At 38.7% G+C, this 17,296-nt stretch overlaps 1 protein-coding gene across 1 annotated transcript in view; it reads left to right on the top strand.

Moving 5' to 3' along the window:
• CACHD1 (cache domain containing 1) overlaps nucleotides 1–17,296 on the top strand; it is a 208,290-nt gene that overhangs the window by 75,742 nt on the left and 115,252 nt on the right. Inside the window, exon 2 of the mRNA XM_060623464.3 lies at nucleotides 9,899–9,961. Coding sequence (XP_060479447.1) covers nucleotides 9,899–9,961 — 63 coding nt within the window. The remainder of the gene's footprint in view (nucleotides 1–9,898; nucleotides 9,962–17,296) is intronic.

Raw genomic sequence — 17,296 nt, 5'->3', positions numbered from 1 at the left:
GTTATACTCATTCTTGCATCCCCAGCTTGTAGAACGCTTGCCTGGCCCCACGTACTTAGTACTATGTGCCAGGCCTTCTCTGTGAATGCTCTGAAATGCTCTCACCCAAGCTCTCAACCTCAAGCCCCATCTCTTTGGAGTCTGTCTCCCTTAAACCCCCCACTCCAGCACCTTGGGCCTATGGCAAACACGAAATTCACACCAAGTCTGTGTTGCATTGTTGACCACTCTTTATTTTTAATTTCTCCTTCTGATTAGAGAGTGAGCTCCTCAAGAGTATGGGGCCACGTCTTACATGGTGTCTGACGCCTTCAGAAAGGACATGACTGATTGTGTTATTAATTAAACATCTTTGCTTAGGTCTGGAAGGTTAAGCATTTCAGTGTTTCCAGTTCCCCTTGTCCTTGAGGGCTGGATTCCTAAAGACCTGCGCATTTGAATGGGTTTGTGCACACGCAGAACGCTTGAATATTGAAGCTATACCCTTAAAGTGCCACCAGCTCCCAAGAATAAATGCACGGCCACTCCATAACCCCTCTTTTTTCTTTCAAGGTGAAACAAAAAAGTAAAAGGCTTAATGGAGATCTAGGAGGTGGAGAGTGGAGGAATTAGGAGTTCGAAGAGTGGAAGCAGGGGAGTGGAAATTTGGCACCATCTACAAAGCGTTTGGGCAACTCAACTTTCCGCTTCTGAGAGGTTGCCATGCATTGTCATGAATATTACTTATAATCAAGTTACATTGGCTAAAGGCTGAGTCTTTCCAACATGTGGAACTCATTTGCTTGCCTTTTTCTCTCTTAGTCTCTTTGAAAGCCAAAACAACAACAAATAACAACAAAACTCCAGTAACCCTTTAGAAGTTTTATTGTATTTAGGGGGAAGTGTTTCCGGCTTCTTTTGCCTGTCTTTGTTCTCTGGGTTCATATTTACTTAGCCACTCTTTTGGTTTTGAATGCTCCAACAGGAAATCAAGTGATCAAGACCAGGAATTTTGCTTGCTAACATTATTGCTTTAGATTTTCCCTGCTAAATCAGACTACAGGCTGTTCCTTTTCCCCTGTAATTTCTTTTGAGGGATAGAGTTGACCAAAACAGGCAGCTCTTTGTAAAGGTGACACTTGTCACTGACTTGTGACTTTCCCACATGCTTTTTACTATTCAGAGCTCATGTTGGCTTGAAGGGTGTTAAGTTAAATGGCATCAGACTAAGAAATTCATAAGTTGAGTTCTTTTGCGACCCTGAACCTGAAGTATGCAAACGGCTGTGTGTGTATGTATTTAGAGCCCAAAGAAGACAAAGAAGGAAAAACAGAGATGGGGCGAGGGAGACTTTGTTAATTGTTGAAAGAAGAGGAACATATTTTATCTTGGAAGGATACCTTCCTCCTTGTTTAAATTTTTAAACATTCATTCATTCTAGCTGGTTGAGTAAGCAACCAAAATCATCTGAATGATTTAAGGCCTAGATTAATGGATAAGCAAATGCTTATTCATGCTCACTAGGTAAAATGCCCTGTGCTAAGAAATCATGGCATGGACCAATTATCAAAAATTTACAACAAAGTTAGAACCTAGAAATCCAAAAGAGTAGAAGAGAATAAAGTAAAATGTAAATAGTAGTTTTTACTGAGTAGTCAGACAATGGATTTTTTTCCCTTCTTCTTCCTTTGCAAATTTTCAAATTTTTGACAGTGAACGTATTCTTTAAATTGTTGCGTAGAGTCTTTGCTGCAGAAGGTCAGAGAAAGGAGAGATTACCATCAGTGGGAAGCTGTTAAGAATGAGCTAGGACTTCAGTTTGATACAGGTAATTTTGGTCCCCCTGTACCTCCAACTGTCATGGAATTACTATCATTCAGAAAATATTCTTAACAGATTAACAATAGAGTAATGATAGAATATCAAGATAGCATGTGAAATAAATTCATAATGATTTTAGTGCTTTTTTTTTTTTTTTTTTTTTTTGAGAGTGGATGAGGGGCAGAGAGAGAAGTGGTGGTAGGTGGGGTCAGGGATCCCAAGTAGGCCTCATGCTCAGCACAGAGCCAGATGCAGGGCTCAATCCTATGACCCTGGGATCACCACCTAAGCCAAAATCGAGGGCCAGATGCTCAACTGACTGAGCCACCCAGGCGCCTCTAGTGCAGTCTATTGAAATGCCTTTTCACGTTCATGAGGTTAAGTGAGTTAATATATGTGAAAAGTACCTAGTGCCAGACAGATAGTAAGCGGTAGCTGTTATCATTTTTTATATATACAACCTTAAAATAAGGAAATCTGTTGGGCTGGGATATGTGTACCCAGTGTACCATTTGCACAGGGTTGTCTGTTGTGTGTTGATTAGTTTTAAATTCCCAGTCCCTGCCTCTTCCTTTGCCATGCTTTTCATTTCCTACGCACTGCCCTTTGTCATGAATTGGGAATAGCCCTATTTCTTCCAAGTCGCTGTGGTGTTCAGGATCTGATTTTTATGGTGAGGATCAAGCATAAGCCCTTGTATTTATTTTTTTTCAGTGAAAGCTCTCAGGGTAGTGATCTAGTTTTTTGTAGAGTTTAGTTAGTTGTAACTGAATGTATGCCCCTTTTCATGAGTGTGGTTACTCTGAAGAATGTTCATCCTTATCCATTATAAAGGAAACATGCTCCATTTTGAGATGGGAGTGGGGTGGGGAGGAAAGAAGATATATTCTAAATTCAATATTCACAGGGAAGCCCTATTCCTATTTTGGGCACTTTCTAGATTTTGAATAACTTTTCTCTATTAAGATGGTATTTACGTAGGGGCACCTGGGTGGCTTAGTTGGTTGAGGGTCCGACTTAGGTGCAGGTCACGGTCTCATGGTTCATGAGTTTGAGCCCCGCATCGGGATTGCTGCTCTCAGTACAGAGCCTGCTTCAGATTCTCTATCCCCTTCCCGCTCTGCCATTCCCCTGCTTGCATTCTCTCTTTTACAAATAACCATTAAAAAAAATGGTATTTACTTAGAAGACAATACATAAACTTTAGGGTAAGGCAAATTTAACATCTAGACTTGGCCATTTTCTTAGTAATGTTCAATTGTGGACAAGTTAGAGTCTCAGAAGCTCAGTTTCCTCCTCTGTAAAATGAGTACATAGTAACTTATATGAAGGGTTGTTGTAAGTATTAAATGAAATATGTTGTAAAGCACCTGAATCCATTCTGGGCCCTTGATAATATGACAACATAATTATATGTAATATACCCCCACCCCCAACACATGTAATTAGAACAATACTTGTATATTTGAAAAAAAAATTTAATGTTTATTTTTGAGAGAGAGAGAGAGAGAAAGTGCAAGTGGGGGAGGGGTAGAGAAAGAGGGAGACACAGAATCTAAAGTAGGCTCCAGGCTCCCAGCTGGCCGCACAGAGCCCAATGCGGGGTTTGAACTCACAACCCATGAGATCATGACGTGAGCCAAAGTCAGATGCTCAACCTACTAAGCCAGTCAGGTGCCTCTAGGTTATTTTTTATTGTGCTTTTTAGCGGAAACCTTTTCAGTACTCTTGGAAAACTATTTTCTTCAGCCACTTACATCCAGAATGAACAAGTTTAGAGATTTGAGAAAATGACCAACATTTGTAGCACCCGATTCATGACTTCAAAATGCAGAATGATGAGCTTCCACAGATAAGGTCATTTTTCTGGACCTTCCATATGTTTAACAATGTGAGGCTAAACAATCTGGTAAAAATCAGACAATGTCTAATCTGGGCAGGAGGGATCCCTTAAAAACCTACTGAAAGATTATGCATGAGGTGTGCGTAGGGGAAAATAAAGTCATTGTATGTTTTTTGTTTTTTGGGTTTTTTTTTTTTCCTGCAACACTTAAATTAGGTTGCTGTTAACTCCCTGCCCAGAGATTGTTGGAGTTTGTTGTAACGACAGCACTTTGTCTTTTAATGACTAATGTTGGTCAGCTTCTTGACATAATGGTGGTAATCTATATTTTCCTCCCCTTTGGCCACAATTCCTAGAATCCTAGGAAGAGATCCAGAGCTGAATGAAGTTATTAGTTAACTGTCAGCCAAATTGGCTTGCAACAGAGACCTGTAAACATCAAGAGAATAAGCCTGTGAATAAAAACTCAGTTCTGCGTTTTCTTAGCAAAGATCAGGGAGGGAAGACAACAGAATGTCATTAGGCTTGTAGAGGTATTCATTTCTTCACTGTGCTGTTGTGCTATACCATTCATTTAAATATCTAGTTAAGATTTGGCAGAGCTGTTGGAGGCGTGAAGGTGGAACCAACTGTCTGGACTGACCATCTTATTAAACACTCATGTAATTGTTCCTGTTCCAGCAAAGCAGGTTCTCTTGCCATCTGTTAAGCAGGCTCAATTAAATACATTTGGGACCAAAAGAGGTGGCAGATAGGAGTAGGTGGAGTGGGGACAGAGAATGAGGTGCAACCCTTAAGAGGTGGGGGGGGGACATAGACGCACACGCGTGCCCATCCCAGGATATTTTTCCTTCTCTTACAGTAGAGGTAGGGGGAGTTGTATTCAATTGTTACATGACTCTTTTCATTTCTAACTTCATGAGTTGAACTTTCTCTCTGGGGGAGGAGGAGGAAGGCAGTGCTTTAGGAAATAAAAGAACAGAATATGCAAAGAGGAGATTTGATTAAATTGTGTTGTAAGTTTAGAATATGCAGGCTGGATGAAACTCCGATAAAGACACCTTTTTTTTTCCTTGCTAAAAATTCAAGTTAGTACAGTGCCACTGGATGGGAAGCCCAAGAACTGAGTAATGTTACATACTTAGAATATGAGGGAGCAATTAATATGTAGCCTCAGGGAAGGCTCATTGGAGACCTTATCTGTGACTTACTAGGTGATTCTAGTTGGTACAATCCCAATTTCATCTAGATTACTGATTGGGTATAGATTTTTGAGTATTTATAGTATTCTATCCAGTTAATAGATTCTTTTCCCTTTTCTATGCATAAATAATTTTGAAAACGTAGGAAAACATTTGACTAGGGTTATTTTAAAGAGACTGCCTAGAATGTATGTTTAAATTTATTTTAGTATAACATACGTACAGAAAAGCACACAGAGGTGCCTGATGAATTTTCATAAAAGTGAATACATCCTTATAACAGGCACCCAGATCAAGAAATGGAATATTGCAGCATCCGAGAAGCCATCTTCGTGCCCTGGTCTGTTCATTCTCCCACAAAGGATAACCACTCTCCTGACTTCTGACAAGATAGATGAGCTTTGCTTGGTTTTGAATTTGCCGTAAATAGAATTGTACACTTCGCATTGTAGTGTTTGGCTGCTTTCACTTAATATTATGTTTGTGAGTATCACCATGTTGATGCATGTTTGCAGTTGTGTGTTCGTTGCTATCACTGAACATTTCATAGTGTGAACACACCACAGTTTGTTCTGGTGCTGATAGGCATTTGAATATTTTCCAGGTTGGAGCTCTCATGAGTAGTACTGCAATGAGCATTCTTCTGCTTCTCTTTTGATAAATATATGAACACATTTCTCCTCAGTGTATGCCAAAGATGGGAAATGCTGGGTCATGGGATATGCATATAATTAAGTCTAGAAGATACTGCTAGCTTGCCAAAGTGTGTATTAATGAGAGAAAGGTCATTTTTGTCCAGAGTATTCTGTTCTCATGAGCATAAAAATGAGGTATCTTGTTTTCTTTTGATTGTGGAAGTAAATTGATAAAGAGGATTCAGTGAAATATTTTTACTTAAAATAACTTTTTAAAACTCCTCACCCGTTTTTAATGATCTTTTCACCTTACAGTCAAACCTGTTTTTACTTACAATATCTGAGAATGAGAAAGCGTAATGGGCAGAGGCAGGCAGCATCTTTGCCTTTCCTTCCAGAGATTTGTACACTGGGGAGAGTTTCTTCAGACTCCCTCCAGTTTGTACTCAAATTAAGAGTTCAGATTTCTGGAATTGTTCTCCAGGGAATTGGGAGATACCTTGGAAACAGAGGACAGAATGTCCACCCTGCCCAGCCGTACCCTAACCCTGTTACAGTGAGCAAATCATCCAAGAGCACTGGGCAATCTGACCTGTTAGGGTTGCTCACCATTTTCATGGTTTAAGACAACTTCATTTTCATTTTTCAAGTGCCTGTAACAATCAAGAAACTCAACTTTGTATTCTCTTCCTTCCACAACTTCATGGAACCAAACAAACCTTTGGCTGGGACTCTTAGTTACTCCACTCACTGGTTGTGTGTGTGTGTGTGTGTGTGTGTGTGTGTGTGTGTGTGTGTGTGTGTGTGTGTGTGTGTGTGTATGTATATAGACAGACATCAGATAATTAGATACATGTATTGTTATTCCAGCACATTATATCCTGCTTAAAATGGTAGGAAAAAATACCCAATACTCATTTTTTCTACATGCAAGTATAGGATTCCTAGATTATTCTGAAGAAAAGGTGATGGGAACAAATTTCATAGCTTCACTAAAATCAATGCTTGTTTTTAATGCAAGCCCTGGGTTCAGACCTCAGCACTAGATTTTTTTTTTTCTTTTTTAACCTGTGATACATTTTCTAATGTTTGAGCTGTAGCTTTCAGTCTGTAAGATCTGGATTCACATCCTTGCCCTGTCTGCCACATAGGGTTACTGTGGAGATCAAATGTGATCCTTTATGTGAAATGGTAAACTATAAAAGAATGAAGCCTAAGCCTTTGAGAGCTTGGCTTAGCAGGCCCTGCATTTTAAGCTAGAACTTGACCTACAGAGTAGTGAAAACTTAACTCTGTACCTTGAGATCTTGTGCACACACACAAGTCCAAACTTTTAACCTTGCACCAGACATGGCTGGCTGACCTGTTGAGTCGTAAGTTTCTTGTCCAGGTCCTTTTGGCCTCTACCACCCCTCCCCTGCTTGGGAGAAAAGAGGGGCAAAAATTGTTGGCTTTGGTGATAGCCCCAAACTATTACCCTTGCAGGTGATTTCACTTTCTGCAGGTTAGAGGGTTGTATAAAGTAGGTAGTCTACAGAATTAGTGCTGTTCATATCTAAAACGTCTTTCTTGCTTTTTAAATTTTCTTTTATCATTCCAGCCGTTAAGTGCAGAGAATATAAAAATGCTTCTATGGCATAAAAAGATCTGTATGAAAGCATTAGTGATCATTATCGATAATTGTTAAAATGATAAATGAGTGAAGCAGGGATGGAAACACAGCCTTGTGAACACTTCCTGACATATATGCCTTTTTACAAGTGAGGAATTTTTATTTTAACCAAAAAAAAAAAAAAAAAAGAAAGAAAAAGAGAAGGATATGATCTTATTCTTCATTAGGTTTGGCCGTTGGTGGGCAGATGTGGTGTGCTTCCCAGGGCTGTCTCGTGCGTTCTTCCATCAGTCACCTTTTGGGCGGGGGGCACCTTCCCGGACAGGCCACATAAGGTATCAACTGGAAGATCACAGCCAGAAATGAAATAAGACAACTGGCAACACTCATCAAGATCTGGAGACACAACATGAATTGTGTTCATTTTTCGTCAATGTTCTCATGGTGCTGGGTAGGTTTTGAAAATCAAATTGCATGAAAATACGGAAGATGGTCTGGGAAAGTAGATGGCAGTGACACAGACTCAGCTTCTAAAAATGTTATAATCTATTAAACTAATAATTTCTGTTGCAATCAGAAAACAGAACTTCAGGTTGTAGGAATGAGGTTAACAAGTTTCTAATCCCTTTCCCAAAACGGGATCTTAGGGTTCAGAATCCTAATGCCCCTTCATGATAAAACACCGCCAGTGAGGTCTCTAACAGAACCCAGTATTCAGATGCATTAAGATATCTGCATCAAAATTAATGAACATTCACACTAAGAGGCTTAATAAAGACTATAAGTACCCATTGGTTGCCAAGTAAAATCCGGTCATGTCATATTTTGCTAACAAAGGTGTTATGTGAAACTTCTGATTTGTAGAGCCTTTTGAGTTACGGAATTACATGTAAGGTACATATATTTGGGTGCCAGCTCCTGACAGAAGTGTTTTTTAATATATGTCAGGCAACCATGTGGCAAATTCTCAAGAGATCATAGAGTTAGGAGCACCAGATCTCGAGTCACTCTGCCTGGGTTCAAATTCCAGCCTTGCCAAGGGACTCTGGGTAAGCTATTTAACCTCCCAGGGTGTTAGTTTTTCATCTTTAAAGCTGCAGGAATTTTCTTATAAAGATTAAATAGGATGCACATATAAGGTACAATATGTGCATTGCATTAGACACTCAACAAACCTGCTTCTTTTCTCTGTGTAATGGAGATAATAATAGTGCTCGTCACAAAGGTGTTTTATGAGATTCAAATAAGTAAATAGATATAACATGCTTAGAATAGTGTCTGCCTATAGTAAGCATTCATTACCTAGTAGAACTTTCCTATCAATAGAGACGTTTTTAGGGAAGGAAAAGAGACATCTGTTGAATGAATGAGTAGTGCCTGGTAAAATTATGATAATTCATAATTAGACATTTGCAGACTGTAATTCCATCCCATTCGGTCACAATCCTCCGCCCCCCCACCCCCACCCCCCTTCCCCAGCACCTTATCTTTCCTCTTTTGCACAGCACTTGGTAAACTTGGCACTTGTCTTCCTCACCACAACCATGCAGGTGTGTTAGGCTGTCTGGGAAGCTGTCCCAGATGCTGACAAACCCTTGGCCGTAGGATAGAAAGGAAAAAGAGAAATTTTGGCTAATATCTCCAGGTCTGACTCCTTACTCATCTGGAGAGTTCAATGGTATCTTTAACGTTTTAGGGTAAATGAGGAGCCTGCTGCTTTTTTTTTTTTTTTGCGCCTCTAACAGATACGTATCTTGGATTCTAATTTCTTCAGTTTGTTATATATTAATCTCTAGTGATTGCTCAGTAATGGGTAGGGTCTGGTAAAGTCCTAAGTCTGCAGAGAGGTTTTAAACGCAGGCCATGTATGGAGGGGGTGGGTACTAGCTAGGCAGAGAGCAGTGGAAGAGCGTGTGTGCTTGTATGTCATAGTTTGGACTAATGTCCTGGCACGGCTGTCCCATTTCCTGGCATGTAAGAACTGGATCTTAAGGCTGCACATATTTGGCAAGCCCTATTATGTTACCCTCCCAAGGGGGTGCTTGGGTAACGAAGGTGATAGATAATATTGGGTAGGTACTGGTGGAACCCAGGGACATGAGAAGATATGGAAAGAATTCCTTTTAAAGAGCTTTATTGCGTTAGAGTTTAGTGTCTGTAAACAATTACAGCATTCAGGGAGTGCAGAATTCAAATGAGAAACACAACTTTGTCGGATTATACCACTTGGATAAAATGGCACGGGCTCCAGAAATCTATAATTAAATGTATTTTTGAAAATGAAAAGTATAGTGTAACATCTGGTTTATTTCACTACGGAAGTGCCTGGGTATTGCTCATGTAAGTGTGATTGACTTTGGCTGATATTTGGATCTCTTTGTGTAAAATAACTATTTTAATTAAATTTTTTTCTGCTTGATTCTGTTTTGTAAACAAATTATTCATGTGCACACACACTGTCATTAGAAAATGGCTGTCTTTAATGTGGAATTTAAGAAACAAAACAGATGAACATCTGGGAAAGGAAGGAAAAAGATGATAGGGAGGCAAACAATTACAGACTCTTAAATACCGAGAACAAATCGAGAGTTGATGGAGGGAGATGGGGGCAGGGGGAATGGACATTAAGGAGGGCACGTGCTGGGATGACCACCGGGTGTTGTATGTTAAGTGTTGTATCACTAAGTTCTACTCCTGAAACCATTATTACACTATATGTTAATTAACTTGGATATAAATAAAATTAAAAAGAAAAAGAAAATGGCTGTCTTTAGAGGAACTAATGTTTGTTTATTTTCTGTTGCAGCGGATATTCAACTCCTTTGTTTACACTGAGAAAATCTCAAATGGAGAAAGTGAAGTACAGCAGGTAAGAGATTATTAGGACTGGACATTCTCTTTGTCTTGCTTCTGGTTACGGCTTCAGTATTCTCTGCAGGCCATTTCCTTGTGAGGTTCCAGCTGTTTTCCATGTGATTTCATATACGTCTTAAAGCATAACAGTGCCAGCCTTACACTTGCATTTCTTACAGGTAGTTGAAAAAATGGTTCTATGGATGGTGTTTTGCTATTTGGGTTATACTTTGGAAATATTATTTAATTCATTTTCATTGTTTCGGAGCACCTGGGTGACTCAGTTGGTTAAGCATCTGACCTCGGCTCAGGTCATATCTCACGGTTTGTGGGTTCGAGCCCTGCATCGGGCTCTGTGCTGACAGCTCAGAGCCCCGGAGCCTGCTTCAGTTTCTGTGTCTCCCTCTGTCTCTGCCCTTCCCCCATGTTCGCTTGCTCTCTCCTCTCTCTCTTTCAAAAATAAACATTAAAAAAAAAAATCATGGGGCACCTGTGTGGCTCTGACGGTTGGGCATCCGACTTTGGCTCAGGTCATGATCTTGTGGTTTGTGAGTTGGAGCCCCATGTCAGGTTCTGTGCTGACAGCTCAAAGCCTGGTGCCTGGGGCGCCTGGGTGGCGCAGTCGGTTAAGCGTCCGACTTCAGCCAGGTCACGATCTTGCGGTCCGTGAGTTCGAGCCCCGCGTCAGGCTCTGGGCTGATGGCTCGGAGCCTGGAGCCTGTTTCCGATTCTGTGTCTCCCTCTCTCTCTGCCCCTCCTCCGTTCATGCTCTGTCTCTCTCTGTCCCAAAAATAAATTAAAAAAAAAAAAAAAAAAAAAAAGCCTGGTGCCTGCTTCGAATTCTCTCTCTCCTTTCTCTCTCTCTCCCTCTCTCCCTCCCTCCCTCCCTCCCTCCCTCCCCCCCATCCTCTGCTCACGCTCTGTTTCTCTCTCAAAAATAAACATTAAAAATTTTTTTTTAATTTATTTTCATTATTTTGAAAATTCCTGAACTACTCATATTTAGAAATAGTAGAAATTGTTTCATCTGATAGAAGAAGTGCCCAGGTGCTGGAATCACACCGATAACCCAGGTCAGATTCTGGTTTTCTTACTGATTCCATGACCCCCAGTAAGCAATTTAGCCTTTTTGATCTATAGTTTCTTGGTCTTACATAAGGGGAATACAGTATCTGCTTTATGAGCTAGTGAGAATTAAGTAATGTCAGGTTAGTGGAGAATAAATGAAATCTTTTCTGTGGAAGATTCTGGCATAGATGCAGCTCAGTGGATATTGGTCTCTTTTGTTCTTTTATTTTTCTTTCCTCCTCTTGTATTTCTTCCTTTGCTTCTTTCCTTCCATCTCCTTTCAATGCTGTGTGGGGTCAAAAAGTTCTGAGGCCAGATTCTATTTACTTTATTTATAGCTGCCTTCAAATGGACTGCTTCGTAAATTAAAACATAGTGTTGGTGAACTTGGTCATAAATAATTGATCTGTGCTTGAAAAGAAGGGTGGTAAAGAGGATTCTGGGTTTTAATTTCAACTAATCCACCAACTTCATTACACTATGCGACGGTCAACTGGTAATTTGAAGCGAGGTTGGAAACTTAAGTAAAAAAACACGACCAAGCTAAAAACCAAAGTGTAGCAGAGTGCTTCCATAGACTAAAAAGACAACTATAGTAAAACACATAATAATTCAAACTCCTGAGATTCTGCCTTTATTTTCTTCATGGAAAACAGCTTGACTTGATGACTTTAGAAGCACCAGGCAAGAGGAAAAAGCTTTGTGTCATTAGAGTAAACTTATTTATGGGATAGTTATTTATTTATAATAAATTACTGTGGTTTAATCTTGAAGTTCAGCATTTCCTGTGTTTAGACATTAAAATGTTTTATTGGTTTCTGCAGGTTAAATTTAGAGGATATAAGCACTTCTGTACATATTCTTTTTCTTAGCATTAGATATTTTTAAAGACTAATGACCCTGCGTTACAGTGAATATAATGTGGTTTGCTCTATCAAGTCTTATCTTTATCGTTCCGGTCTTGTTTTTATTCCAGCAAACTGAAAAGTGCTTTTTAGGGTCATGACATTGAAAAGGGTTTTTAGGGGGGAAAGATTTCTACACAAAGCATGTCTGAGGGAACTTTTTGGGAGACCAAAGGCCACTTGATAACATTTTAAAGAAACTGAGCCAGGGATCTCAGCTTTGCTGCTTTCCTTGAAGTAACAGATACATGTCCTTCCGTCAGCTCTTTTCAAACACGAGACTTGTTTTGTTTTCCTGGACTGATGTCATTGCTTTATTTATCTAACTGTAGAACAAATTTGGAAGCCTTTAATAACTTTTTAGAATTATAGCAATTGATTGAACACTTATGGAACACTGACGCTTACCACATTGATTTTTTTCCCTGAATAACCTTGAAGGAAAGCTATCCTTATTACAGATGAGCAGAGTGAAGCTCTAGGAGATAAGTTATTTGTAGTCATTAGACTATTAAGTCAGCTAGTTTTCAAAATAAGTTTGACACAAAGTTATATATTCTGTATTTTTATTTTAAGGGTTTATTTTTAAGATCTGTATTTTCAGGGGCACCTTGGTGGCTCAGTTAGTTAAGCATCTGACTCTTGATTCGGCTCAGGTCATGATCTTACCATTTGTGGGTTGAAGTCCCGCATCGAGCTCCATGCTGACAGTGTGGAGCCTGCTTGGGATTCTTTCTCTCTCACTCTCTCTGCCCTTCACCTGCTCGCTTGCTCACTCTCTCTCAAAAAAAACTAAATAAAACTTTAATAAATTTAAAATTTGTAGTTCCAGTTCAAAATAGGAGTCTCTGCTAAATTTTTCTTTGTTTCTGAGTAATTCAAATGAAGAATTAACACCTAGTCCTTTGTCTCCTCTGATTCTCAGAAAGTTCTTTTTTATGTTGACCCACAATGTACTTTTAACTTTTCTCCAGTCTCTCCAGTCTGCCCTCTGGAAGAACCCTGAGCATATAGATCTTATGCCTCTTTTGCATCCAGTATTTGGAGAGAATTATCATGTCATTATTATTGTTAGAAGAATCATAACTTCTTATAAGATTTGTTTGATAAGCCAAAAACAGGCTAGTTAATTCAAAGTAGATTATTAACTTCTGCACTCCATTTTAGCTCAGTCTTTAGCGAACCACTTCTTAGTGCATGTTTTGGTATATTTTGTAGGCTCTTGAATCCTGACTTGAGTTTGCTATCCATCATTCCTCCATTGGGGTAATGAAAACTAGAGCCTCATGGGTTCTTACCCTCCTACCTTACTAATCAATTCTTATTGAGTGTTGGATCTGACTTGTGCATACTATGTAAGTTGGCAGTAAATCTCATGTGTTGTTAATATCTTCCTGGTTAGGAGAGCAAAGTAATTAAAACTAATAAAAACATTTTGTGATTCTTGACTCTTACCACAAAACTCTCTCTACGGTACAGAATTTGCTTTGAGTTTTCTAATTATTTCTTTTAAATTAACCTTCAGAGTGTGGCTCTAAATGCCTAACAATGTGTTTTAAATCTTTAATTAGTTCAGTATCTGTAGTATCAGTGCCAAAAATCTGTGGCAACAGCCTCAGGAAAATAAAAATCCCATGCACACATTCTTAAAGGGAGCATTTGCCATAGACTCCATTTTTTAAAACTTTGAGAATTGAAGTTGTATGAGCACATAAAGGCATTATATGAAATTGAACCTGAATCAAGAAAAAGAAATTTTTGATCAAGTGCCCCAAAGAGAGCAAAAACGGTCCATGAAACACAAAGCAGTGAAGAAGAAACAAAAGAGAAAGTCTCTTGGAGCATTCCTTTGGATCACTAAAGAAATCACAGGCACCTTGGACATGTTTCAAGAGTTTGGTCTAACTTTCTCCAATGCTCTAGTAATTATTTATGTTAATCATTCAATGAAATAGCAAACATATTTTCATAATGCCATATGTCATAAAGTATTGATGTCACTGGCTGATTTTAGAAGACCTCAGAATTCTTAGGGGACAGGCAAGATCACGGTAAGCGCAACTCTTCTGTGTGAGACGAACCTGACCTCGGGCCAAGAGCTTGCCTCTAGCAGTACTCTTTTCTTACAGGGTATCAGTTTAACTCTTCAGGATCTTCTTCAGCATAGAAACCTGCTGTTTTCCTGTCTTAAACACAAACAAAAAACCCTTGACCCCACTTCCCTCTCCATGTACTGCCCCATTTTTTCTTTCCCTCTGAAGCACAAAGCATCACCAGAGATGTCTATATACTCCATAAATCCAGTTTTCCCATTCTCTCTGAAACCTTCTCCAGCCCAACCAGTCCCACAAAACCTCTCTCTTTAAGGTCACCGGTGATGCCCACTTTGCTAAATCCAGGGTCCTCATTGTATTTGATGAACATCAGTACTAAGAGGTCATCCTTTGCATTGTGTTGATAACTTACACGTTTGCCTACAGGATCCCACTCTTACCTCCTTGATGTTGTTTGGCATATTTCTGCCTTAGGGCTTTGCTGTGCAGACATACTTCCTCAAGGGCCTTGGCCTGCTTCAAGTATTTCTTCCTCAGACGTCACTTGCTGAAAGAGAGGACCACCATATTTAAAAATTCAGCCCACCCTGCCTGCCAAACTCCTGATTTTCCTTTACCTGGATTCTACTCCCCTTGCCCCAGCAGCCCCTTATTACTTATCACTGTGGTTTTAGGATATTGGCTTTATAAAACTAGTTTGGAAACACTCCCTCCTCCTTTGCTTTTGAAAAGAATATAGCATTGGTAGTATTCCTTCCTTTGATGTTTGGTACAACACACCCAGAATACCATCTGGGCTTGGAGCACTCTTTGTGGGCAGGGTTTTGATCATCAGTTTCTTTAATAGCTATAGGTCTTTGGGTTTTGCAGCCGGGATTTAGTGAGGAGATTTGATTTTTTTTTTTTTTCCTTTTCAGATTTTCTGTTCCCTTTTGTGTCAATTTTAGCAACTGGATTTTTTCAAGAAATTTATCTTTTTCATCTAGGTTGTCAAATTTGTTGGCATAAAAGTATAATATTGTGTTGTCCTTTTAATATCTGTAGGCTAAAAGAACATAAAGAAAAATCAGTAAAACAAAATGCTCGTTCTTTGAAAAAAAAAACAAAAAACTCCATTAAGTGGGATAAATTAGACCAACAGAGAATGAGAGAGAAAACAAATGGCAAAGCAAATTGGTGATGACCAAGTTTTTTAAACTTGAACTTGGCCTCATTAATCTTCTTCATTTTCTATTTCACAGATTTGAGCTCTTTTATTATTTCCTTCTTTGTGTTGTGAGTTAATTTTGGTCTTTCTCTTCTTAAATTGGAATTTCAGGTCATCGGTTTTCATACCTTCTTTTTTTCAAATAGAACCATTTTACACTATAGACTTTCCGCTGAGCACTGCTTTTGTTACATCCCACAAAGTTTGATATCATGGTTTCATTATCGTTCAGTTTTTAAATATTTTCTAATGTCTTCTTGGACCCATGGATTACTTTACAGTGTGTTGTTCAATTTCCAAAACATTTAAGGTTTTCTTACCTATCTTAACTGTTACTAATTTCTAATTTGATTTCAGTGTGGCCAGAGAACATATTCTGTATGTTCCTTAATTTATTGAAGGTTGGGTTTTATGGCTCAGCGTATGATTTGTTTTGGTAAATATACCGCATAAACTGGAAAAGAATGTGTGTTCTGCAGTTGCTGTTACATTCTTTATAAACAGGTTGATATTTCAGATCATTTACTTTGGGGCTGATTTTTATTTTCTCTAATTCTATCATTGCCAAGAGGATTGTTAATATCTGTTTTGGTGGAGTTGTATATTTTCTCCTTTAATTCTGCCCATTTTTGCCTTCTATAGTTTGAGGCTTCATTATTGGGCCCATGCATTTAAAATTGTTTGGTCTTCCTGATGAGTTGTTGTTTTGACATTATGAAATGTTGTTCTTTATCTCTGGTTACAATGCTTCTTCTTCTTGTCTCTTTAACCTGATATTAATATGGCCACTCCAGCCTTTCTTGGCTTACGATTTGCACCGTGTCTTTTCACAACCATCTACTTTCAGTGCCTCTGTTGCTAACAGTGTGTTTTTTAAACAGAATATAGTTGAGGCTTCTTAAAAAATGTTTGTTTATTTTGAGGTGGAGGGAGGGGGGAGAGAGAGAGAAAGAAAGAGAAAGAGAGGGAGAGAATGAATGAATGAATGAATGAATGAATGAATGAATATCCAAGCAGGCTCCATGCTGTCTGCATAGAACCCCATGGAGGGCTCAATTTCACAAACCATGAGATCATGACCTGAACTGAAACCAAGAGTCAGAGGCTTAACCAACTGAGCCACCCAGGCTCCCAGAAAATTTCTTTTTTATCTGACAACTTGTCTTTTAATTGGGAGTGTTTAGTCAATTAACATTTAATTTGATTGTTGAATTTGGTCAACTGTTTGATTTTTCATTTTCCACTCTTTTAAATTTTTTTTCAATTTCATATTAATCTATTTTAGGTTTTTTAAGCTATATTTATATTTCTTTAGGTATTTTTAAGTTTATACTCCATAAATTACCATATACATACTTACTACAGTCTATTTGGAGTTAATATTCTGTCACTTCATGTAACATCTAGAACTCTCACAACTTTATAGGTCCATTTCCCCACTGCTATCCTTCATGCTAGAGTTACATCTATTGCAAACTTCACAAGAGAATGTTGTATCTTTTGCTTTAAACTGTCCAATGTGTTTAATAATTAAGAGAAAAATAAATCTTGTATACTTACCATTTCCAGTTAGTTTTCATTTCTTTCTGAAGATCATCAACTGATACTAAGTCTGAGAACTTTTTTTTAGTATTGCCTCGTAATGAAGATTTTCTGGTGACATTCTTTGTTTCTTATTATTCTTGTTCTCAGAAAGTGTATCTATTTTGCCTGATTCTTAAAAGACGTTTTTTGCTTGAGACTGGATTCTAGACAGACAGGGTTTTTTGGTAGTGTTGTTTTTTTTCTTTTAGTGTACTAATGATGTTCCACTGTGTACTGGGCTGCACTTCTGATGAGAAGTCAGTTAAAGTTGTTTTTGTATGTAATATTGCCCCACTCACATCCCCTAGCTGCTTTGACGATTTTTCCCTCTGTCTTTGGTTTTCAGCAATTTTACTATGGCTGTCTAGACATAGTAGTCTTTATATTTATTTATCCTCTGTGATGTTTGAGCTTTCTGAACTTATAAATGTATGGTTTTCATCACTTTTGGAGACTTTTTGATCATTGTCTCTTCACATATTTTCTCTACCTCATTCTCTTTTCTCCTGCTGGGACTCTGATTACATGTATGC

Source organism: Panthera onca, chromosome C1, assembly GCF_046562875.1.
Source record: "Panthera onca isolate mPanOnc1 chromosome C1, mPanOnc1 haplotype 2, whole genome shotgun sequence".
NCBI classification, from domain to species: domain Eukaryota; kingdom Metazoa; phylum Chordata; class Mammalia; order Carnivora; family Felidae; genus Panthera; species Panthera onca.
Note: the sequence above shows the minus strand (reverse complement) of the source record. Positions and strands in the feature narration are given on the sequence as shown.